Raw genomic sequence first — 23,481 nt, 5'->3', positions numbered from 1 at the left:
ACCTGTAAAACTGTAGACTTGTAGACCCTACCTTTGGTATCTACACGCCCAGCGCCCAGCGCCCATCGATCCCACCTGATAAGTTCATCATCTCCAACTCGCCATGCAGATAAACTAGCGGTCTGACAGTGCTCTGCTTACCTACACTCGGGTTCATACGCGGTATATCTCACGTACGAATGCATACGAATGTCTACGAAATCCGGGTGCTAAATATGCACGCGATTGCTTACGGCTCTCTCTAGCGTGTGCCCAGCCAGAGTGTGCCGCAGCGAGCGGCAAATGGATTTTCGGCCCCGAAGGTATAAGACGTAAATGTAACCCTCGCGCCTTTCGCGGTTTATAATCCGCGGGTGTCTCGTTCTAACAGTCTTACTCTCTCCCATGTATCGAGGAAGGATCTACGTGGGAATCGTGTGAGGGAGATGAAGAGGAAGAAAATAAAAATAAAAATAAAAACAATCAACTAATAGCATTTGAGATAACGCGATTTTAGTTCGAGAACAATTAATGGAGCCTTATTATACTCTAAATAGGTAGGTGCCTCGTACCCGTGGAGTTCACTCGAACCAGCGCGTTGGAATATGTTGCCCAATCAACGTTAATAACGGTTAACTCGGTAGCCCCTCGTTACCGGAGGTATTGTACATAGTTGCGAGTTTTGCAGGCAAATAACATTAATTAGGTACTTATGCGGACTAGACCTTCAATTGGTCTTAGCTCATTTTATATACCTAAGGTACATCTCTCCGGTACAACATTGATCTCTCACCCATGAATCGTCATAACACCCCACATACATACCTATAAACTTCCATGGGAATCCGAATTTCCTATGCGTACCTACATAGGTAATTAGCATGGTAACGATTCGGAATACTACCAGCCTCAGGGGATATACCCACCACCCACCCATCTTAAGACATTGACATTGGTTGATATAAAACAGACCAATTCCCACGATCATTCATATAAAGTCACTTTGACAATGGCTGAGACATCCACCTCAACCTCGACTTCGACTCCAGGCCCCGCATCACCACTCCAATCTCCATTTCCACTACCTCGTATCACCATTCGATTCTGTACACAATGTAAATGGATGTTGAGAGCCGCATACGTAAGCCCAATGTATTATATCTCACCTAGTACCAACACCGTTAACAATATCCTCACACAGTTCGCGCAAGAGCTCCTCTCGACCTTCTCGACCTCCCTCGGCGAAGTAGCCCTGCAGCCCTCTACAGGCGGGACCTTCGTCGTCGAGATATTCTTCCAGCAGCCCAACAACGCCACCCATTCCCCTCCCACCACACAGCAGCGCGTTCTCTGGGACCGCAAGACCGACGGCGGTTTCCCCGAGACCAAGGAACTGAAGCGGCGAGTCCGCGACGCCATCGAGCCCGGCCGGGACCTAGGACACGTCGACAAGGACTACTCGTCTAGCAAAGCGAAGACCGGCGCGGCGCAGGCTCAGGCGCAGGCACAGGGGCAACAAGGTACAAGGGAAGGAGGGATCGGAGCCGGAAATGCACCCGCTGCTGCTCCGTCGAAAGCCGAGCACGAAAATGCCCTCGGCTTAAATACCCACCCGGGAGAAACCATCGGCGGCCCCGCGTGCAAGCCGACGGCCGAGAGCACGCGGACGAACGCCGCCACGCAGGACGAGTGCGAGGACTGCAAATAAACATGCTTCATACCTCCTACCTCCTACCTCTTACCTCCCACCTCCCGCCTAACCCTCCCTCCGTCCTCATACCTTCACTGCCGCCACGTCTAGATCTCCTGTGGATTGCGCTGTACTATACCACCGACGAGAGAAAAGGAGAGGACACCATCTAAAAAGCCAACCAGCACGCCAGCCAGGTCTGCCAGGTAGGTGGGTGCGCGGGTGGCACATATCTGGGGTAACTGCAGGCCACCATTATTGGACGTCGGCAGAGCGGCACATATCATCTATATTATTGACCTACCTAACCTAGATAGTTGCCGAGGTAATGCACGATGCGGCACGCAAGAAAGCCAATGCAAAAAAAAGGATGCTGTGACATACGCCTCCCGAATATATCCTACATCACATTGCCATTCCTACCACCCCCCTTTTACGCACCTAACTAAGTGAATACACCATGACCTAGAGTGAATGGCATTTATCCTCGACGTTAATGTCTCGGGAATCATGATCATTAGCGTGTACAAAATTAGGTAATTGTAGACATAGCATATAGCATGTGTCAGGTTAACTAGATCATTAGCAGAAAAGAGGTAAGAATTTCCGATTAACTCAACACGACACAAGCACGGAGTGCTCTCTTGGACTACGTACCACAACCATCGTAACTAGCTCAACACGAAAATCAACAGTACACAAAACCAGGCAAGACAGCAGTAACGAAAATCACTTGGCAACGGGGAGAAGGGCAACAACAGGTGTAAAACCGTGAAGCAGATCATTGCATGAATTCGTAAGTTTCACTTCTTGGGGAAACAAAATTAACTGTCTAGACTTTCTCCCCCTTGTCACCATGGCCTCACAGACGTAGGGCGAGTGGGCTGAGAATACCCATGGAGACCATTCCAAATGAAAACCTGATTTTATTTCTTTTCTCGCGTAATAGCAACAACCACCGTTCATCTCTTTCGTCAGTTCTGAGGTCAAAGTGAGGTTATGAGGACATGTGTTTTCGCGGCGGAGGTGGATCGTATATTTGTACTCGAAGCTGCATTATCAAAACGCCCGTTGCGGTCGGAGAGGTGTGTATGTGTTATGGAGACCGGCGGAGGGCGAGGATGACACCAACGGGATCGTTGGTCGAGGACAAGTATCGGGACTCGAAAACGGGCTGGATGCTTAAGAAGCAACTTATCGGGAGCGGCCGAACCTAGAAGACGAGGAAGTTCGTATGAATACTGTTTCTTTAAGACTTGGATGATTGCTTTCTTGGAGATGCGAAACCGCTGCCTCCGAGGCCGCCATGGACGTACTTTTGTTTCTTCTCAGCAGGTTTGAGAATCTAGACGCGGACAATCGTTAGTTATATATTCGTATTCATGTATAGAGTAGAGGAAGACAAACTTGGAAGGAACATAACAAGCTCTCGTCGACACTCATCATAGCTCCGGCGTTGTCGAACTCTCCGCAGTAATTCGGTGCACTGAACAGAGTGACCAATTGACGCTTCGAGAAGAATTCGTAGCCATCTTCCACAACCTGGTGGGCACGGCAGATCAGGTCCATATCGTGTTTTTGCAAGAACCGAGAGACAACATCGGGACCAAAGGTAAATGAAACGCCACGGTCATTTTCACTCCAGCCCGTGATATCCTTGTCCGGATCGGACCATAGCAGGTCGCACAGCAGACCGCAGTCAGGAATCTAAGGTATGTTAGTGGTAACTCGGGCCAATGCTGGCAGAGCAAATGACAGTAGAGCTTTGGAAATGGGATATCTTACGTCGGTTGGTCGCATTACTCGGCGGATCTGTTCCATCGAGTTGAGGTCGGGACTTAGACCACCATGCATCGTGAAGATCTTCTCATCAATGATTGCTGCAATCGGCAGGCAGTTGAAGCAGTCGGTGAATGTCTTCCATAGCTTAATATTGTAACGGCGCTTGCACTCGTCGTAGAAGCCATAGATACGGTTGATGGACGCACATTCGTGGTTACCCCTTAGGATGAAAAAGTTTTCGGGGTACTTGATCTTGTATGCGAGCAAGAGGCAGATGGTCTCGAGCGACTGCTTGCCACGATCTACATAATCACCTAGGAAAAGGTAATTCGCTTCCGGGGGGAAGCCGCCATATTCGAAGAGGCGCAGTAGGTCATAGTATTGGCCATGAATATCGCCGCAGATCTATAGCAAAGGGATGTTAGTAACTCGAACAAGGACAGAAGATGTTATCACTAAGTCATATGCATACCTTGATAGGGGCCTCTAGCTCTAGTAGGATTGGCTGGCTGATGAAGATCTCCCTGGCCTTTGTGCAGAGATATCGAATTTCGGTCTCCAGAAGCTGTACCTGCTTGCCAGGACGGCTACCGCGCACCTCGAGGAGGCGGTCAATAATAGAGTCGAGATCAACGTCGTGTTGATCCGCCATCTTAGATTCCTGACCTGCCAGGTAGTTGGCCCGCGAAAGTTGAAGTGTGTTGAGATCAGGGCCCTAGGGTTGTAGGGGGGGAGGACCGGGGATCTAGAAGAGTATAGTGGAGCCCGGTATCAATGTATGATGCACTTCTCAGGCCTGCTGGGAGGTCGCGATGTTAGTAGGGCAAGGCACCGATCTATTAACAACAAAGAGGGAAAGATTAGACAGTTGGGGTACTCGAGGGGGAGGATCTTGGCTGAAAGGTAGGCAGATTTAATCTGAGGTGACGACAAGGTGAGTGGGGAAGAGGGGCCCGGTGGATTATCAACACCCCAAAAAAAGGGAGACGAAAAAACTCACGATGAAGTGATCCCAGCTAGTAACGGAGCTTTCTAAAGAAGCTCAAGGCTCGCTACTAAATTCAGGTACGCAGAGTCTAGCGGCAATTCTTTACTCTAGCATTAAAAAAATTTTGCAATCTCGATAAAAAAGCGAGAATGCTTCGTCTCCTGATTGTTATGCGCTTTTAGGAGGCTGCGACCAGATCCGATGATAGCTTCGTGGAAAAATCGAAGTCGGTCGGTAAGGTGCAATAAATGGGATGCAATAATGCTAGATCGGCTTAGCGTCGCTGGTGCGATGAGAAGAAAAAGTCGTGAATCAAGAAATATTTTTTTTCGTACTTTGTATTATAATCGGCCCAGTTTTCGGGACTCGATATTCGCCAGGTGTAGCAAATATTGCAGTGATGAAGATGGTAGAGGGGCGGCGGTTTGTTGAGAAGATGTGAGTTGGGAATAGGAGCGTCGTCCGTTACGATCGGGGAATTCTCGAGGGGAGTCGTAATAATGGCTGCAAGCCTGCCGTCTGTGGTTACAATTACACAAAGCGCGCAATTCTCAGGTTCGGATGTCAGGCGGTTGTCAGAGTACGGTAATGAGGCAACTGAGCCAACAGCGTGTCTTGACTACGAGGTGCCAAAACAATGCGGGAATACAAACTGGTTCCCGGGGTTGTAAACAACAAGTAAAATGGGCTTTTTTTCGCAGGTTATTGTGACTCAGTGCAAACCACTGGAAAGATAAAATGGCAACAAGATTTCGTCGGTGCGAGAAAAAAAAAAATTACGTACGGAATGTGTCGCCGTTGTCGCGGGGTCTGGGCAGAAAAAAATGAAGAGGGAAGGAGATGAAAAAGGGTCAAAGCCGATGGAAACGTCAGAAGAATCCGGCTTAATCAAATCTGCAAGACTTGCTACAATTATCAAGAAGTCCTGTTAGAGCGGTAGAAGTGGGCCCTATGTAGGAGTTCAGTCCACAGCTACAACTAAAGGCCTGTGGTTCGCTATCACTGCCCAAAACATTTGAACTTTTTCAGAGAGAACCGGGGGGTAGGTAGCTGGGGGCTACTTGGCTACTGGGCTTAGGTACTGGGCATGCATTCTGGTAGCACGTCTGGCAAGTCTGGCACCGAACAATGCCAGACCTGCTGGGGGGGGGAGGAGCGGTCGTCTGGGGGTTAAATTTCGTATCTGGGCCTAAGGGGAAGAGAAATACCGGGCAGGTGAGCAGGTGGGGTTTCAGATATGAGATTCTGATTGGCAGAATTGAGGCAGTGCAAGGAAAGTGCCAGGGACATATCCAGATATCCAGACATCGGGTACCCGGCTTGAAGTAAGTATTGTACGATAGGTACGTACGATACGCGTACATAGGTATCCATGTACCTACTGCAATAAACCTTTAGGTTGTACATGTAGGTAGGTATTGTATTGTACCGTATGAGGTAGCTAGGTACACGTCGATTGCCAGTTTTAAGCGTATGCCTCGTACATTCAAGGAAGTAGTCGTTGTACTTACCTCATACACTTCCAATGATGTCGTAAACGCATTCAACATCAAACCGGAATCATCATCATTTATTAAAACGTCTCTCGGATGTATATATTGCCCAATTTCCTTTCTTTTTTTCTTTTTTTTTCTGGTTCCGCGTCTCTCTTAGCAACTCCGAGAGCCCGAATCTCAATGTGACGGAATAACCATCTTTTTCGTGTTTACTTCAAGTCATGATACCTTTTTTTTTGTCCCGCAGGTCAACCTGTGTTTCAACCCTACGTATGACAATAGACCATCACTGCCATGTTTAACCTGTTTCTCCCTCCCCATGGTTTGACTGGTTTACCCCATATCCGTACATCTTACCCGCTCTGAGAACTCGAGACACAAGATTGGCCAAGAATACTAAAACTCGAGATTTATAGGTATGCTCTAAGTACACGTTGCCGTGTCTCCCCCCTCGAACCAAACTATTTGATTGCTCACAAGCTATTAGCTTATTAAGGTTCTAAGGCGCCTGTCTAGTGGCTATTCTAAAGGGAAGCACGCGTATGTTAAATTTCTACCAACCCGTCGGGAGTTTATTATGGGGTTATAAAAAGCGGCTTTATCACATCTCGCAAACTAGAACTTAGCACACCACATTCGTCTCTCTCGCCTGCTCAGGAAATATCCCCACGAGTTGTTTGATCTACTCCACTGGTGTCTGGTTTAAGCCTGTCCTATCTCTCTTCTCATCAGAACCCACGCATCAAGAATACGCAACGTTACTGTATAGTTGGCGGAGGTATGATTTCCCCCCAGATTTGTCGGTTTGGCTAAATTTCAAACTGCCAAGGACAACGCCTGTACGGCACTTTGATGATACCAATTGACTCTTGCGTAAGAGTCGCTTTTCGCTTCTGTTTCTGGTTCCCAAGCTGGCCGGAACATTTACACTGCAGTCTCAAATTCCTAATTAGTATGATCGGCCCCCCGGGCGATTCTTGCATTCACTCAAGAGTCAATTACGTATATATTCGTATAAGCGGGTGGACAGAAGATGCCCAGTCCTAATGTGAAGGTAGGCAATTGGTATGGTTTAACAAACCTCCAATTTATTACTATGCTAATACTAGCGAAGGTCATTTAATCAGAAACACTCTACTTGGATCGGCGGCTTGACCCCTCAGCACGAGTCGTGCTAAATCAACTACCTTAGACTGCACTAGCTCATCAGTTCTACATTTCGTCTCTATGAGAGATAAGGGAGTCTAGAGTTTAATTCCCAGAGATTACAGCCATAACTTTTTATTCGATCTCTTGGCCGGCTGACATCTTGGCAGTTGCCTTTTCCGGTGTCGAGATCACAATCGGAACATTTTGCGAGGTACGGTATTGTCGTTAAGAGACTGATACATAAGCGAGACGGCAGCCTGTACAACAACTCATGGTCGTAAAAAGTCTGGCTTTCGATGTAGGCAGCACGTGGAATACTATGTCTAGGCTTCAGGGCGATGAAAGTTGTCACAGCACTACGCCCTACGATATTCAAGTCGTTGCAACAGCCTCGACAAGTCTTTTCATCATCAGGTCACATGATTAATTAGGATCCAGACGCAACGAATTACATATTACAACCTTGAGCAGACAGCCATTGCTAGCTCGATACAGTACTGCTGATTGGTCGTGCTATTGCGGTTACTGGTCACTGCCTTGATTTAAGACCTCGCCATCATTGGATGCAGACGTCTCCAATATGAAAACAAGTGCCATATTGACGTCAGCTTCTTGACAAAGCAATGCTAGACAAGGACGCGAAAAGGTGGTAGACAGAACAAAATGCAGAATGTTACTGATCAATTATTCGTCGGTACCTAATGGCACATAAGCATGGAGTAGACCTCGTTGTAATTCACGTAAATCAGCCTCCAGCCGAGGTCCGGTCAACCGGCAGACCGGGTAACAAGAAATTTGGCTCAACTACCTAACCACATGTCCCAAATTTGAGGTATATCGTCATTACAATGACATGAATTTATATTGGGATGTTGCTCGAGTTGAATTCTCATCCCACTTTCCTTCCCTTGATTCCCTTGGAATCTATCAGGCTGTAGTTTAGGGGGCCGTTCACATGTACTATTTGTGGCAGATGACACGTTTTAGGTCCCCTACCATTTGGGGATTTGGGGATTTAATAAGTGCTCGCAGACGAAGCAATTTCGGCTATCGACAACCCACAGTCTCCCGTCTTGTCATTGCGTGGCATGAACGTCGTGTCAATATAGGTATCACCAATAAGAATTGCACCTACGTTTAAACTCCCTAGGCGACGATCACTCCTTCTTCTCGTCCCCTTCCGGTAGGTAGGCGATACAATTTGCTAACTGATGGTTTTCTTATAATGCCAACAGGCCTGCTCTGCTTTACCTTAGGTAGTCACACCTAAATAACTTTGGGTATATTTCCTTGATTTCTTACCAATGAATAGGGGTAATGTTACCGAAGCAGCTGAAACATATTTCATCGGCGGCATACACTGCCATCCGAGGTACGTCCTCTCTTCTAGCAGCACTCGAGATGCATAAGTGGGAGTCCAACCATGGATGGCTTCCCCGCTCCTGGAGAGATCATCGAACAGGTAGTTCCTCTCCAAAAATCATCGAGCTTAGCGACATCGCATCCTGATCTCCAGGACGGAGGTTAACCTTGAGTCAACTACCGAGTTTCTACTTGATTGCCGAATGTCATAATCAGCTTGAGAATTCGAATTTGAGTCCCAAGCTTTCTCCAATTCGCACCCATGGAATGGTAGACAAGCGTGCCACCAGATGGTTATGACTTCGTCAAGGAAGATATCTAACTAACCTAGTGCTTTCTGGCGAAAGTCGTAAAATTCCAACAACATATTCTCATTGATAGTCCGTATCCCCTTATAGCACTATGAATAAATAGCTTATATGTCATTGGAAAACACGCAAAGTATTGTACATAAGAAAGTGGGCTATATGCACGGCTTCGTCACATTGTCATTTTCTATTTGTCGCAAGATAGCTGTCGTATGATCATGGATGCTAGGTACTTGAGGATAGGGCCGCCCTATCGGCGAGCAGCACACAGCCCCTGGTGTCGACTCTCTCCTTCATTGGACTATATTATTCCGGATGTGTCGGTGATTATTTCGATGGCATTGGCGTCACTCCCGCTGTAATAGAGATCCAGCTAGGGACGAGGAACGGAATAGGAACAAGTAGGCGAGGTAAATTCGCAGGTGTCAACTTTGGTAGCCCCTCGAAGATTGGTTGTATAAGAGGTTGAGGCGCCCTTAAAATTGAAGGCAAAAATTCTAAAATAGGGGCAATATCTTAACCAGGGTAAGACACTTGAATTATCCCGAGCCATCCTAGATAATGGCATCGTCGTTTCAAAGAATGTAGCAATAAACATGACTTGCCTTTCTATAGTTCTAGATGAGAAGGGTGGTCTACGATACAGGAAGGGATTATCAGCATTTCAAGAGAGTACTATTCTCCAGCACAAGCTAGGGGCTAGAGCTTGGTTATGATCTTGTCGGCTTACAAAGGTGGTATATCCAATATTTTAAACTAACAATAAGGTCTTTGAAAACTTGATACCACGATACAGCTATATAATAATTAAGCACATGTTTCTATATTGTCTAGTAGGATTTAATCGTCTAGACCAACGAAGAAATCTGCACGGTTTGAAGATTTGTGTTAGCTTAATATAGTAGTAGAACATATATCTACCTAAGTAGCTATGTAAAACTAGCAGCACTAGTCAGTATAGATCAACAAGATGAAAGTAAAAGGTAATATTTAGTACGATACAGGATAACATGGCCTTATGAACTATAGCGTTGATACTTTCACCCCTCAACACATAAAGTCTCGTTTAGACCTCACGCAGAACGAAGAAGAAAAATATGTCGAACATCGAACAGAGACCATCATTGCCGATCATCTTGACCTATATCGTCTACATATAATTCGAAGTTGAAGTTGATCTTCTATACGCAATATAATATATCACTATATTATTAACCACTCGAGATATTCTTAACCAGGGAGTTAACCAACAAAGTCCAGCCCGGTTATGCCTAGTTATAGATAATCTAGCATATATGTATTTGACTGTTAGTTTGATATAGGATACCTGTCTATGAGCAGCCTTACCCCTTTACCACATTCCGGCTGTGATTGGGTAGAGCTTGAATAGCCGTCCTATGTAAGAGATGTTGGGTGGCGTATTGTGTTGGGAGTGAAGTGAAGTAGGAAGTTCAAATCTAATTGGTTACCCTAGTCTCCGGTACTCTGGGACTAACCGCGCGGCTGGGGAGGTCGATGATCTACACGATCCCTGACCCATGTTTCGGCCGGGGTCTACATAAGGTATGTATGTACTGGTGCGGGACATAAGAAATACCTACTAATCCCTAAAGGTCGCATCTACGTACCTATCATCATCGACCGGTCGGGAAAGTAACCGAATTTGAGGACCGACTATGCAAGTGTCGTATTGCAGCAACATTTCTACGGAAATACGTATGTAGTCCACGTGTGGTTAGGAAGGCTACGGTCAGGCCAAGCTTTATACGTAATCCGTAGTGTACCGAGCCTTTACCCCTTTTCTTCGTTTCGATCCTTGGTTTTAGTTTTTTGTCCGATATAGTTGTCTTCGGAGATACAGATAAAGTGCGAGAGGATTATAATAGCCTCATCTGTAGACTTAGCCTTTCATAAACCAGTTCCTACAGCAGCATCACCCCCGTTTTAAAAGAACCGCTCGTTCAATTTATGACAGGCATCGGAACTCTAGTATTAATTAGCAGAGAGCGGTCTAACTTCTGTACCCAGGTAGTCTTAGAAGACGGCTAGAACATGGACTCCCGCTCCACTCAACGAGCAAGTATTAATACAAGTATTAATACGACTTGACTAAATGATATTACCTTGAATATCGTCGTCATACGTTCACTAGTGACTTAACAAGACGAAACCGTCTTCAAATTCCAACAACGTATAAAGTAAAGTAATGCGTGGCTTGGTCTCTACATATTTGATATTACCAATTTCAGAGCGCGCAACGTCAACGTCCTTCGCTATAATGCTACCAAACATGTCCAGGTAAACATGAACATTACCTACGCCTCCCAAGGAACCAATCCACTTTCATTCTGACTCAAGATGAGGAGTTAATAAGATAAACACTCAATTGCAAGAATATACGGGACTAAGCCTCGGTCTCTTCTCAGCCTAGCATCTGCCTCAATCGTAGCGCCGTCGTCGCAGACCCAGCAGGCAGTTAGTCCCTCCGCAGGCTCGAAGACCTTAAACTAAAACCCGACAGCAATACATAAAGAAATCCTTCGCAGGCACAACATAAGACGGCCGTCCGGTCCGTTTCCGTTTCTCAAACGCCTGTTAGACATTAAAAAAAAAAGAAACTTCGCAGAAATAAAAGTTGGTATGTACCAGAGGCCCTCCTCCCCTCGAACTCCTAAGAATCATTTCATTCCCCTTCCCTAGATATAAATAACTCATCGCGCGCGTGCTGTGAAACTGACGATGGATGATGAATAATGATGCGATCCAGTCCGAGCTGGCTACTTTAAGTCTGCAAATACAGTGTAGGGAGAAATGAAGAGAAAGAAAATATAAAAAGGGGGTGGTAGAACTAAAAGCACAGCTATGATACAGTATTAAATAACCCCCGCATTAACGTCGTCGGTAGGGCGTCTTACGCTTTTTCGTCTTGGCGTTACTCTTTTTTGTAGGGCTAGGGGCACTGACGGCGGCGGGTTCTGCTGTCTCGGTAGTATTGGCCGGTGATGCCGTGATGCTATCTTCGTTAATCTCGACCCCTAGCCCCTTGAGCTCATCTTCGTCGATCTCGGTAAGTTCCTCGCTAAGGCTACGGGCAGCATCCCTGCCTTGCCACTGGTCTTGGATCGCGGACGCTCCTTCAGGCTCAAAGTCCTGCAAGTACCACACAACACCACCGTCGGTGAGAGGGTCAGTGGGCTGGCGGCCTAAACTACCGTTGGACTGGGGTGGAGTAGGCGGCGCAGGTTGTAGCGAAGGTCCTGCACCCACGTAGCCGTTAGTTGCTGGCGGCGTATCTATTGCTTGCAAACCGTCATTCGGTATTGCTTCCTGCTTAGGCTCGACCATTGACACTTCATTACTAGTCGGTTGAACACCTTCCATCTCATCGCTCGCGTCGAAGCTGGATGTGTTGACTTCAATATTACCATTGCCGCTGACGACCTCATACTGGACGCCAGCTTCAGCCATAGGAACGTCGCCCGAGGGCCCTCCAGTGGTAGAACCGTCTGTTTGGCCGCCAACGGTGATCTCTGGAGCTGACGAATCAACCATGATGACATCTTGACTTCGCTCAGACTCCACGTTGTCTTGTCCAACAGGCTGTTGTCGCAGTTCCAGGCTTGCCTCCATCATGACTTCTAGCTCCTGCCTCATACTGTCGAACGGTCTATGGGCTGCCTCCGACTCAAGACGCAACGCTGTCTCTAGCTGTGGTTGAACCGACTTAAGGATTCTTTTACCAAGCTTTTTCCTATCCCTGTAATCAGAAAAATCGGATTTAGACACCGCTGGGGTGACAGGTCCAGCTTTTTGTTGCGACTCGGGCTCAAACTTAGGCTCCGTGTTCACGCCGACGTTGATGACCTCGCAGAGATCGTGGGTAAATGACAACGTCGTGGTATAGAATCTATCATCGATTCTATTGGACAACTTAATAAGTCCGTCGTGAAACAGATTCTTATCAAGCCTAACAAGCATTAAGTTGTCAGCATACTAAAATATCACGATGATCGACTTAAACAGCGTAACTCACGTGATAGCTTTATCTACAATTGGTGGAAGCATCTTGTGAATAGGAAAGTAACAGGTGTCGACAAATTCCTGTTCCATCTCCGCGGCCTCGAGCTTGCTCTGCTCCCTTTGGACGACGGCCTCCGACAGGGCCTTGAGCTGCTCCAAGTCTTTAATGAGAGTGTCCGAAAATTCGATTCGCCTATTCAAGCGAGTTATTCCGGAAGGGCCCATAGCTGCAAAGTTGCGTCGAGTGAGCTCCATAGAGGAGAAAGATTCCATCTGTAACTGCAAACGCTTAAGGAGCGCAGCACCACGGCGCGCTTCGCGCTTCAATGTCCAATAACGGCATGCGTCGCTCACAAACTCCTTACGCTTGAGGAAATTGAATCGCTGTAGCGATGCTTCGACGATTTCAAAGACGGCCTGTGGTATCACGGGAGCTCCAGACGGAAGCTTCCATATCGGCTTCCCTGTCTGTCCCTTCTTATCCCCAAGGACGGCGGATAGCTTCACCCCAGTCATTTGCGACTCATCGGGCGGGTGTTCGGTGATTGCATTCCGGTGTGATGCTGCAATAGACATAGCTTTAGCTTGACTATTAGCCCAGATCCGGTCGCTCATTGTCTTCTTATAGTATTTTTTTGCTCTTTTGGTAGCGCGAACTACGTCATTCTCTTTGGCATACTCAGAAGGACAGTGCTTATCGCAAAGCGCCTTTAGATTTGTACTGCCATCGAGGACATCTAAAGCTCCTGAACTATTCTTCATCTTTAAGAATAGTCGGGCGCGGCGAGCACATGTCACATGGAAGGCCTGATAGCATGCCTTGTTACCGCATTGTATGCAGGCACCCATCTGCTGGTTGCAGATGTAACAGGTCAACTTCCAGCGGCTCTTAGGCACCTTATCCACGTCCATGACGGGTTCCATGAAGGTGTGGTTGCCCAGTGTCACCTCTGGAATCCACATAGCGCAGAGCAGATGCGCCCACTTAGAGGAATTCGTCTGCTTGAAGGCACCATCAGAGTTGGGACAGAATATACATGTCTAGATTTGCTTATTAGTATGGGGCTTGGAGCAGAGCGGGACTAAGGGAAACTAACCGGGATCCCACGACCAATAAGCTGGCATTTACGACATAACCATTGGCCCTCCGGAATAAATGGAACACCATAGCACTCCTGGTGGACTGCGAGATCGCAACCGTCACAAAAAACAATTGCGTTCGTATTCTCGCAATCCCCATCGTCGCAAATCGCGCACTTACTGTCCTGCTCTTCCCCGGCCTGCGGCTCGCCATTTACGGCTGCAGCGGAGCTGGAACGAGGCCTGTGAGTTTGCGGCGGCTTAGGATTAGGCTTCGGGATCCTCTTCTCTAAGGCGTGCCACTCTTTTTCAATTTTGGTGATGGTGATTTCGAAGACTTCACGAGTGACCGGGTTCCAGCCCTGCGACTTTCTATGTGCATTGTACGACTCCAACCACATATCGTCTTGTTCGTCCATGTCATATTCGACGCGACCTAGCACATTGGTCGGCTGAAGCGCCGATTCTCCATCAGCCTTAACAACAGCAGCCTGTTCGGCTTCATCCTCAATATTAGCATCGCTTGCTTTAATTAGTTTTCTATCAGGCCGAATGAAGTTGTCGCTCTCCTGGTACCCGACGTTCATCATTGCCTTGTCAACATATCGAGCCTGGCCGAACTTTTTGCTCTCAAAAAGCAATATGCGGTCAGTTTTACGATATGAAGGTTGTTTCAGGTCAAGCTTCTCCTTAGTATTCTGACCGTGAATAGGCAGAGGCGTGGGTGTGTTCGGCGCCACTTGCTGATCCCCACGAGTAGCATAAAGTGAGTCTCCGCGAGGTAGTCGACTGCCACGCCTTCTAGATGGGGTTACTAAAAGGGCACCGACAGGTGTAGTATTATTCGTGACATTTTGCGTATTTAGGAGAGATGTAGATGCCGCATTTGGGTCCTTCGACGGGCTACTGGTGTCATTATAATCCATGCCAATAATCTTCGCTGATGGTGTCTCCGGTATTAGTTTCGCAGTTCCGTCGACATCTTCGGCGTGAAATAGCATAAACGTGGCATCTATATCGAGATTCGGGTGAAACTCCTCCCAGCCGCGCTCCTCTCTAGGTTTATAACCTTCACTCTGCACAACAGCAGCAGCCACTGCTGCTGCAGAACTTATTTGCATCTCATCGTCTGCCTCGACTCGAGTTGCGGTACGGGTACGAGTACTACGTTCACGCCTGGGGTAGATAGCGGGGGACGCCGCACCGTTTTGCAAACTGTGCCGTGCTCTCGAACGACTAGTAGTCGCAACGGGTGTGCCGACTTGTTCGTTGCCGGCTTGGTCCGTAAATCTACTAGCACTACCAGAAGCACTAGCAGTGTATCGTCTACGCTTTGAAGGGGGTTCAGTAGCAGCTACAATGCTACCGTCCCTAACGCGTCGCACTGTGTTGATAGAGCCCTTAGGACGACCACGGGGGCGCGAAAGAGCGGACTGCCGTGGTGTTCTCGGGCTAGGTGCCATCGTTTCTAAGGGATCTATATCGTTTCTTGATATAAATTTAGTGATGATAATGGTGCCCTAATCAGCGCGTCGCAAAGAGGAGGCGAGGGGGGCTATGATGCGGTCGAAGTCGGCAAACAGGCATTTGAGAAGGATCACTCGGATATGGAGAATTTTGTATAGTAACGATAAGAAATTTCGGGGGGTGTTTGTTGGGCGAAAAGGTCGAGTATAGAAGTCGAAGTTGAGGAGATGTCGTCAAGAAACGGCGAAAAGTAGTCAGGACGCGCTGGTGAAGTCGGCTGGAGGTGTTGGGTCTAGCCCCTAAGGGAAAAGTTCAACGCGCCACAGTTATGTAAGCGATAAGCAGCCCCTCTCCACCCCGGACAATTTCACGTCTGCAACTCTCCGAATCTATGGGTCAGCCACTTGCTTTGTAGATCTTCTCCACTGATATCGCTATTCGGACGAACCCTATGTCATGTGTAGATATTTCGACCGCAGCTTCAATTGTACTTGTCAAAGGAAATATTGCGAAAGATTAACTTGCGAATCCCGTGCAATGGCGAGGATGTGACTCATATACTTGGTCGTTGTTTCTTTATTTTTTATAGTTTGTCCAATTCGCGTAGTAAATGTTTAGCAAAAAGTAAGATACCGCTGTGTTCGACAAACTACCAGACTACTACCTAGGTTAGTTCAAGTATTGTCCTCCTCGAAAAGAACCATCTATAATTCTGCGCACCAATCAAACTTAAACACACATCCAAAAAGGGGTGGGGTCTTACATATTGGACCAAGAACCCCGAGTGTAGCTTCCATTTCTAGATTCAGCCCTACCGGGCAGCAGGGCTCAACTTGCAGTTGCCAGTCATGACCATGTGCTAATTCCGTAGTGCCCTTGTCTCGCAACTGGTTCCTGACGATCTAGACCTTTCTCTAGGTTAGACCCTTCTTTCCACCAAACCGATCAACCCGATCAACCCGATCAACCCGATCAAACATTACCCATCATCTACCTTAGGTAGGTACCCAAATGCCGTCATACCGGGTCTGCACGCCACTTCCCGCGACCCTCGTGGCAGCTTGGCTTTCCCCCCCTTGTCTATTTCTCGGAATGACACAATCAAGCTAATTCAATCTGCGCCTCGGCTGGGATCCTGATTATCTTATGCGTGTCTTCGCTGTTTGGATACCCAGGTACATATCTGATTACCTACATACCTGGTTATTCTCTACATCCATCTGCTCGTAGCCGCCTACGGGTCATCTCAAATCAACCAGCTACTAGAATTGCCCCAGAGGTTATCATTATCTAAGGAACCGCTGGCCAGTAAGCCTAATAGCCCTCGGGAATTATCATTGGATTATCTTTGTGCTCTCCCGAACTCCGACAGGGACATTGGTTGGTGTTCGATAGATTGGGTCTGATGTCGGCCTCGAAGACATCGGCCATGTTGGGTTTACGGCCCACGCTGCATACCACCTACTACATAAGGTACTATATAAGGTTGCGATGCGTTTTATTTCCCTTAGTTATCAATATTTCGCTAGCATGCTATTCGCATAGCTAGGTACTTATAACCCATGCAGACCATACGCCAAACACCTACAGCTTGCGTCGTGCAATGCGGAGGGGGTATCTATTTCGCGCCAATAGACAGATGGCAAAAAGCTAGGACTGAACAATGAGAACCCAGCCATGTCCCTCGCTCACAGACATAACAAATAATAGAAATAAGGGGCTTCTACCTCATTAGCGAAAAGCAAACCTTGGCTACGTCAAAGCAACCCGGGATCCGCACTAGGTAAGTTCCCCTTTCCATACATAGGCTATAATCTTCCTCTGGAAACTTGTAAATACAATATATTTATCTAACTTATATATATATAGGTACCTATGTATACTACGGTGTTCTCCGAGATGGAATATTCTTTATCTCCTGCATTCCGACGAATTCATGGCTCGTCGAGGTTTGCGCAGATGAATTCATCACAGTGACCTTGTCGACGGGATCTTGCGACAACCCCGAAGGTGGAGTCCTTAGAAAAAAGCTCCCCAACGATCAACTATCCTTACATCGAATCAAATTCTACATAGACTAATTTATCCTTCTCCTATTCGATAGCGGATGTAAGTAAAATGCAGCCACGTCAAGATACATGCATAGTCTTACTGAGCCTTGGGTATAGGTAACAGTGCCTATCTTTGCAGGCTCGGCTAATAAGCCATAAAGCCAGCTCGAAAATGGTTATTAGAAATCGGTACAAACCGATCATAAATAAAGAGAAGGTAAAAAATGTTGGCTATCAAGATTGGAGGTGAGCATTAGCTTGAAGTGACACCCATCTAAAAGTCCTCGCGTTTGCACGGTTATTCAAAGTGGCATGTAGGCTTCGATATACGTACTCCTATTGACAGACTTCCAGCAGCATAACTAATCTAGCGCGATACTTACATCATTGATCGCTCATGCATCGGTTCATAATGATATCTTATTAGCATCTGAGAGCTCTGCTATGAAGAGACCCTTCGGCTTACCATGCCCCTGGATACCCGATCAACAACTCGTGGATCGCACAGGCATGGGATATGCATGGATTTAACCTAGTAGTAAGGACAATGCTTTTTTCATATTCAGTGTCAGCCCCCACATCCTGATGGTTTACGCCTTACACCGAAAGAAAAAAAACCAAGCTACAGTGTCCTTATGACCAAGCATCTTCCGGTCACTTGGATCGCATCCTACACTAGTTCACAATCCAGTGGTCATCATACGCTCTCACCGATCATCAACTTCTTACCACCACTATTATAAGGTAAACCCACATGGCTACTTACATAGCCAAGGAGTGAGCATCAATGCTTAAGTACCTCCTGTTGTATCTCATCACAGTATGGTACAGTACCTATTAAGTTCTACACCGATTCATCACGTCTATCTGCATTGACCTGACGATACATAAACGCAAATATTGCATAGGACTAAGTAGACATATCCATTAGCTTACCTTAAGGCATGTTCCCGTAGTTCCCGAGCCGAGGTGCATAATAGCTAGACCCAGAATACCTACACATCAGAGCCTAGAAACAAACGGAGACAGACTTATTTCGTGAAACATGAAGAAATTCTCACTTAGGTCAGGTTGGCCGTTCTTCTAGAGACTATGATAGGATTTGCTTTGTTCATTCAAGTCTTCGTCTCTAATGATAAGCCGTGACGACACCTATAGTAACCCTAGTAGCACAGATCCTCACCAAGTATCGTGGGACCCATATGTAATATATAACCTAGTATATTCCTTATTCAACCTCAACAGTCTACTATTTCCTTTTTGTATTTTACTCAACAGCGTATCGCACTCTCACTTCCCCACGGATATGCACGGGTTTTCTACTGAAGAGCCGTTCCTATCAAGCTATACCATCTGTTGACGTTGTCGGAGAAATACTGTAGTAACCTACTATAAAGATTTCTCTTGTGATAATTTACCATGGGGTATTTCCCGTCGGGATTGTGATCATATCCCCCACATAGTCATCCCTTGAAACCCTCCACCGTATCCCAAGATTAAGTCCTACAAAACCCATGCCCACATTATTTCAATTGCAACATCTTGGTCTCGTAGCTATAAAGATTTCACTTCCGCTGTATGAGCCACGGTGCGAGTCGGTGTTGCTTATTAGTGACTTGATGCGAAAATACCATTCACCATCCATCTTATTACTAAGAATCAACGCTTCCTGATATATCGATCTATTCACCTCACTTTTCTCTATCATTATTAAAAAGATGAAACGAAAGACTGTTGTTCGAAATGGTATGGAAGTCATACGTAATATACAGCAATATTATGTCTGTGATACACTTGTTGGGTAGATAAGACCCCATCAAGCTATATCATCTACATAACTCATAACCCCTATCCCCTAATCAACTAGTTAAATAATTAATATGATTGTTTTTTTGGGGGGGGTTTTTTACGTAGATCATCAAGCTTCTAAAAGAGTATATCTAAGATAAAACTTGAACAGCTAGATTGATGTATCAAAATACTATTTTGATATATGAAAGGGCCTGGGCCTCCATACCGCTAGTCAGGTGGGATAACTTGGCCCATTAGGGCAGAGAGAGAAGAAGGAGGGGGGGGCATCTCATATACAAGTCCTTAACAGTCACACTTGAGAAAACCTAACATCTTAGGTAGGTACATAACAGTCACAAGGTAATCGAGAAGTCAATAATTTTAAGAACGCAGCGAGACATGCATTTTCCATTAACCACCCCTCCGCCAGGGAAGCCTTTCTTTCTTCTAGTGGTGACCGCCGCTGCGGCCTTGATCCCCTAATTTTCGAATGCGGAACAGGCGCAATTCTCATGCTCACAAAATGCCAGGGGAAGAGAGGTATCGGAAAACATGAAACGATCAACAAAAACGACCACCAACAATCGGGTCTTCCATGACCTCAAACGCCTATCGCAAACTGGGATATAAAGGGTGAACCAACCAAAACACAACCGCATGCTCTCTTGTCCGTTCCAACCTGGGTTTTTGGTCTAAAATTTCGATGCGAGAAATTTCCTTCTTCGCAAGTGAACTTTCGTCCCTCTTCCTGTGTACCAACTAGACTTAAGAGACATAACTCTTCGTAACTCTCCTACCAACTCGTACCAAAAACGAACACCGGATCTGCAGTAGTACTGCAAATCTTAAAAATGCAAAAGACTATAATCCCTTTCCATTGAACGCCGGAACGCTATGCTCCATAAAACATTAGACGTAACTAGAGTAACACAATGCAATCGGGTGATGGTATATCGAAAACCACGACGGCGGGATAGGGTATGTGATAACGTAAAGAGCGCCGCTTCAGGGCAGAGAGAAGAGCGGGACTATGAGGATGAAGAGCCTGATCAGACCAAACTGCCACCAGTAGTGATTGCTTGCGCACTAGAGGTACGAGTAGCAGAGCCGGGTCGTATTGTTGATGCGGGACTAAAGTCATCAGCCGCAAACGCCGGTCGAGATGGCTCCCAGCTTTCCTCGTTAAGAACACTTAGATAACCATTGCCAACTTTGTCTCTTAACGCTTCGATTTTTTGCCGGTAGATTTCACCACTGGCATTCCAATCTTGAGCATCCTTCCACAATTCTGAGGTATCTTTATTCAGGAATGATACCGGCTGTTCAAAGACAGCAGTAGTATTAATGCGTGGCACCTCTGGCGCATTTCCAATATCAGATGGCCTTGTTTCTGAGTGTACTTTCGATAGTAGGTCTTGCGTCTCAGGAGGATGAGAGACGCGGTAGTTATTTTCCGACTCCACGGTTGCATCAGGCGAACCAGGAGTGGCAGAGCTAGGCTCGTCAACACTGGTTCGCTGCTGCGTGGTATCACTAACACGATCATTTGTAGCAAGATCGACAATCCTACGTTTCGGGGTACGTCGGCGTCTGGTGGAGTTTGTGTTGATCTCGCTAGCTACGGCTTTGGGGGTAGGACGGGACGGTCGTTCCTTACGCAAGACATTAGGCTCCTTCGGTGTTTCGTGGATGATTGCCGGCTTGCTCACGTCCACGGCGGGTATTTCTGGAACAGGAGGCTTCACTACGGGGACGGCAGCGGGCATAGCAACACGTTCCACAAGATACCTCCTCTCCGAAAGGCTCGGGCCTGAACCATCAATAATTATATCCTCCGTGTACCCCGGGGTGTTGCGGAAAAGATTGAAAATCGTGATTCGGTAGTCTCGATGGGTGCGCACGAAAGGATTACCCTCAACATAAATCTCGCGGATGTCAGGAATTCCGGTTAAGCGAGCCAATTCCGTTGGATCGGTCAAACGGTTATCTCTTAGGTCCAGTCTTTCTAGTGGATATAGTTTCTCAATCCCCGCGATTGAGTGAAGACGGTTTGCACGAAGGTTCAAGGCGCTGATAGCCGGGAGAGGGTTACGGAGTAAAGAATGCAAGGAGTCGATCATGCAATGTGAGAGGTTAAGGGCCCGAAGGGCTGTAAGAGTCGCTAGACTATCGGGTATCTGCGTGAAAAGGTTTGTTGACAGGTCTAAGGAGTTAAGGGTGTTCGCCAATGGAGCAAGACTGGCCGCAGGTATCACTGTTAAGGAGTTGTCTGCCAAGCTTAGATGCTTCAGAACTCGCCACTTGGACGCTGGGAGAATACCCATGGCTAATAAGTTAGAAGCACTATTTCTTGGGTTATGCCACGAATCCGACAGGCTCGAATGTGAGCTGCCAGAGCCCGAACGCCTGACTTTATGAGAGCCTCTTGGGTTTGTGATGGGGTGACGAGAAGTAGCGGGGCGGTTGGGAGAGTGGCTTCTGGGCCGTGACGACTTATTAGATCTCGGCTCGTCGGTTTCCATCCTGGAGACTGAAGGACGGCGAGAGTCCTGAGCTAATATGCTGTCAGTTGAATCGGTGCTAGCCGATCCTACATGTATGTCAGCTACCGAATATCGACGCTCTGGAATTTCTGGCACGATGGTGGATTTATGAGAATCCGAATATGAAATGGTAGGGCTCCGTCTCGGGTTCGAAGCATGCGCATATGCACCCGTAGGGGACGATTGTGCCTTCGAAGACCGACGCCGCCTCTTATCCATGTCATCCAATACGATATCAATGAGTATATCTGCGGGATCCTCGATATTGGCACGCTTGAGAGTAAGAGATCGAATCTGGTCCGCCACGCGGTCCCAACCAAAGAACTGTCTATAGTCCACACCGTTGACTTCTAATGACTGTAGATTCTTGAATACGTAGAGAGGAACTGCCGAATCGAAGGGGAACTCCTCGTATCCTTTAATCAACTTCGTTTGCCAGTCAGGTGCCAGTCGGAGGCATGGTATCTTGGTGAATGCGGAGTAGAGATACTTCATATCCGCTTGCAGGGCGGCTTTTTGCCTTTCCATTCGGGCGGCGGATATACTCGACCCAATTCCAATACTATTCCATATGGCCGACATCCCGGTCATGACGCTTCGGATACTCGATACAGAACGGATTGATACCACATCGGAGCCGCGGCTCTTAGTACGTTGAGAAGAGCTCAAGAATGACACGTAGTTGGCCGAGGCTGAGGTATCATGTAGACTTTCTAGACGCACTTTCATGGGTCCGACATGTATTCCTAGCTCTTCGAAGCGAGACAGTAAGTAGAATAAGTGGTGAGGTGTAAGGCTCAGTCTTGCCGATTTGACAGTATTAGATGTTAAGCTCAATGACCCAAAGGACAATGCCGTCGCAAGGGGACTAGATGCTGAGGCGGAGGTTGAGGGACGTTCGGGCAAAGCTGGCGACCTTGGAGTCTGAATAGAGGAAACACTCTGGCTGGCGCCATGCCGGGCGGGTTGCCTCCGGAACTGTAAGGCATTGGCTAATGCCTTCTCGTTCGTTCGCACATAGGCAGCCAAACGCTTCTAAAGGTCAGTCCTAGCCTCATCTAAAAATGTATGCCAGAAATCGTCATACCTTGATATACAGCTCCCCGTCTTCTGAATCCATCTTTGCCTATCGTTGGGGAGACATGGGGAGTAGTTGAAGATAATGTCTGCGTGGCAAGTTGAATTTATGTATCTCGGGAGACTACTCAAACTCTTCCGATGATTAAAGGTGCCCAGTTCCTCTAGTTGGAAAAGACCTTGTCTGGTTGCCTGTTTGGTCCGAAGACGTGCCTAAATTGTAAAGAATGGTGTTAGTGTTGGTAGTTGAAACTTGGGTTGGCCATTGCCGTTGGAATAGATTATCTACATTTCCCACAAAAGAAACAACTAGCCAGCCATGAAACAGGTAGTGTAAGGGGAATAGTAGTGTCCATGACTCGAGGGAAGTCTAGGCTATTGACTAGTCATCTTGGATATATACACCCACGTGGAGAGACCTTTAGAGCAAAGAGTCGCGCATTCGTTCACGAACCATAACACAACACGGACAAGCAGATATCAGAAATCAGAGAGCAGAGATCAGAGATCAGAGATAGACTAGATGACTTTGACCAGGAAGACAGGTGCATCACAGCCCAGGCAAGCATACAAAGAAGCAGAGGTCTAGACCAGGCAATTTTGTGCTTCGGGGGAGATCTGGGCTCGAGGAATAAATGTGAGATGATTGTAGGTGATATTATACATACCTCTTGGTCGTTAAGAAAAAAAAAAGTTCC

At 47.0% G+C, this 23,481-nt stretch overlaps 4 protein-coding genes across 4 annotated transcripts; 1 reads left to right on the top strand and 3 right to left on the bottom strand.

Annotated features, from left to right (window-relative positions):
* The first annotated feature begins 227 nt into the window (after nucleotides 1-227).
* F4813DRAFT_169222 (Rdx family-domain-containing protein) lies at nucleotides 228-2,018 on the top strand. The gene is made up of 4 exons (XM_049239165.1): nucleotides 228-536; nucleotides 686-739; nucleotides 950-1,120; nucleotides 1,181-2,018. Exons 2-4 carry the CDS (start codon nucleotides 692-694, stop codon nucleotides 1,685-1,687), a joined length of 726 nt encoding a protein of 241 aa, XP_049103658.1. The 5' UTR covers nucleotides 228-536; nucleotides 686-691; the 3' UTR covers nucleotides 1,688-2,018.
* Nucleotides 2,019-2,918: 900 nt separating this feature from the next.
* On the bottom strand, nucleotides 2,919-4,103 carry F4813DRAFT_378713 (Serine/threonine-protein phosphatase PP1; the record flags this gene model as incomplete). The annotated part of the gene is made up of 4 exons (XM_049245362.1): nucleotides 2,919-3,014; nucleotides 3,077-3,376; nucleotides 3,455-3,856; nucleotides 3,924-4,103. The coding sequence occupies 4 exons, from the start codon at nucleotides 4,101-4,103 to the stop codon at nucleotides 2,919-2,921; spliced, it is 978 nt and encodes a 325-aa protein (XP_049103657.1).
* Nucleotides 4,104-10,962: 6,859 nt separating this feature from the next.
* F4813DRAFT_345361 (bromodomain and PHD finger-containing protein) lies at nucleotides 10,963-15,581 on the bottom strand. The gene is made up of 3 exons (XM_049241759.1): nucleotides 13,872-15,581; nucleotides 12,788-13,815; nucleotides 10,963-12,721 (listed from the first exon to the last, which is right to left on the bottom strand). Exons 1-3 carry the CDS (start codon nucleotides 15,315-15,317, stop codon nucleotides 11,644-11,646), a joined length of 3,552 nt encoding a protein of 1,183 aa, XP_049103656.1. The 5' UTR covers nucleotides 15,318-15,581; the 3' UTR covers nucleotides 10,963-11,643.
* A 4,631-nt stretch (nucleotides 15,582-20,212) lies between these two features.
* Nucleotides 20,213-22,826, bottom strand: F4813DRAFT_385368 (uncharacterized protein; the record flags this gene model as incomplete). Its single annotated transcript, XM_049246243.1, has 2 exons — nucleotides 20,213-22,738; nucleotides 22,794-22,826. 2 exons carry the CDS (start codon nucleotides 22,824-22,826, stop codon nucleotides 20,213-20,215), a joined length of 2,559 nt encoding a protein of 852 aa, XP_049103655.1.
* Between the last annotated feature and the right edge of the window lie 655 nt (nucleotides 22,827-23,481).

This window comes from Daldinia decipiens, assembly GCF_022478715.1.
Source record: "Daldinia decipiens strain CBS 113046 unplaced genomic scaffold F4813scaffold_3, whole genome shotgun sequence".
NCBI lineage: Eukaryota > Fungi > Ascomycota > Sordariomycetes > Xylariales > Hypoxylaceae > Daldinia > Daldinia decipiens.
The sequence above is the reverse complement of the archived record's forward strand: the minus strand, read 5'-3'. Positions and strand labels throughout refer to the sequence as shown.

Excerpts from the sequence above, each read along its gene's own strand:
- F4813DRAFT_345361 (XM_049241759.1), bottom strand. The coding sequence starts at position 15,317 with ATGGCACCTAGCCCGAGAACACCACGGCAGTCCGCTCTTTCGCGCCCC. Across the intron at positions 13,816-13,871 it reads TTATTGGTCGTGGGATCCCG|ACATGTATATTCTGTCCCAA; the intron begins GTTAGTTTCCCT and ends AAGCAAATCTAG. Across the intron at positions 12,722-12,787 it reads ATTGTAGATAAAGCTATCAC|GCTTGATAAGAATCTGTTTC; the intron begins GTGAGTTACGCT and ends AATGCTTGTTAG.
- F4813DRAFT_169222 (XM_049239165.1), top strand. The coding sequence starts at position 692 with ATGCGGACTAGACCTTCAATTGGTCTTAGCTCATTTTATATACCTAAG. Across the intron at positions 740-949 it reads GCTCATTTTATATACCTAAG|ACCAATTCCCACGATCATTC; the intron begins GTACATCTCTCC and ends GATATAAAACAG. Across the intron at positions 1,121-1,180 it reads GGATGTTGAGAGCCGCATAC|TTCGCGCAAGAGCTCCTCTC; the intron begins GTAAGCCCAATG and ends ATCCTCACACAG.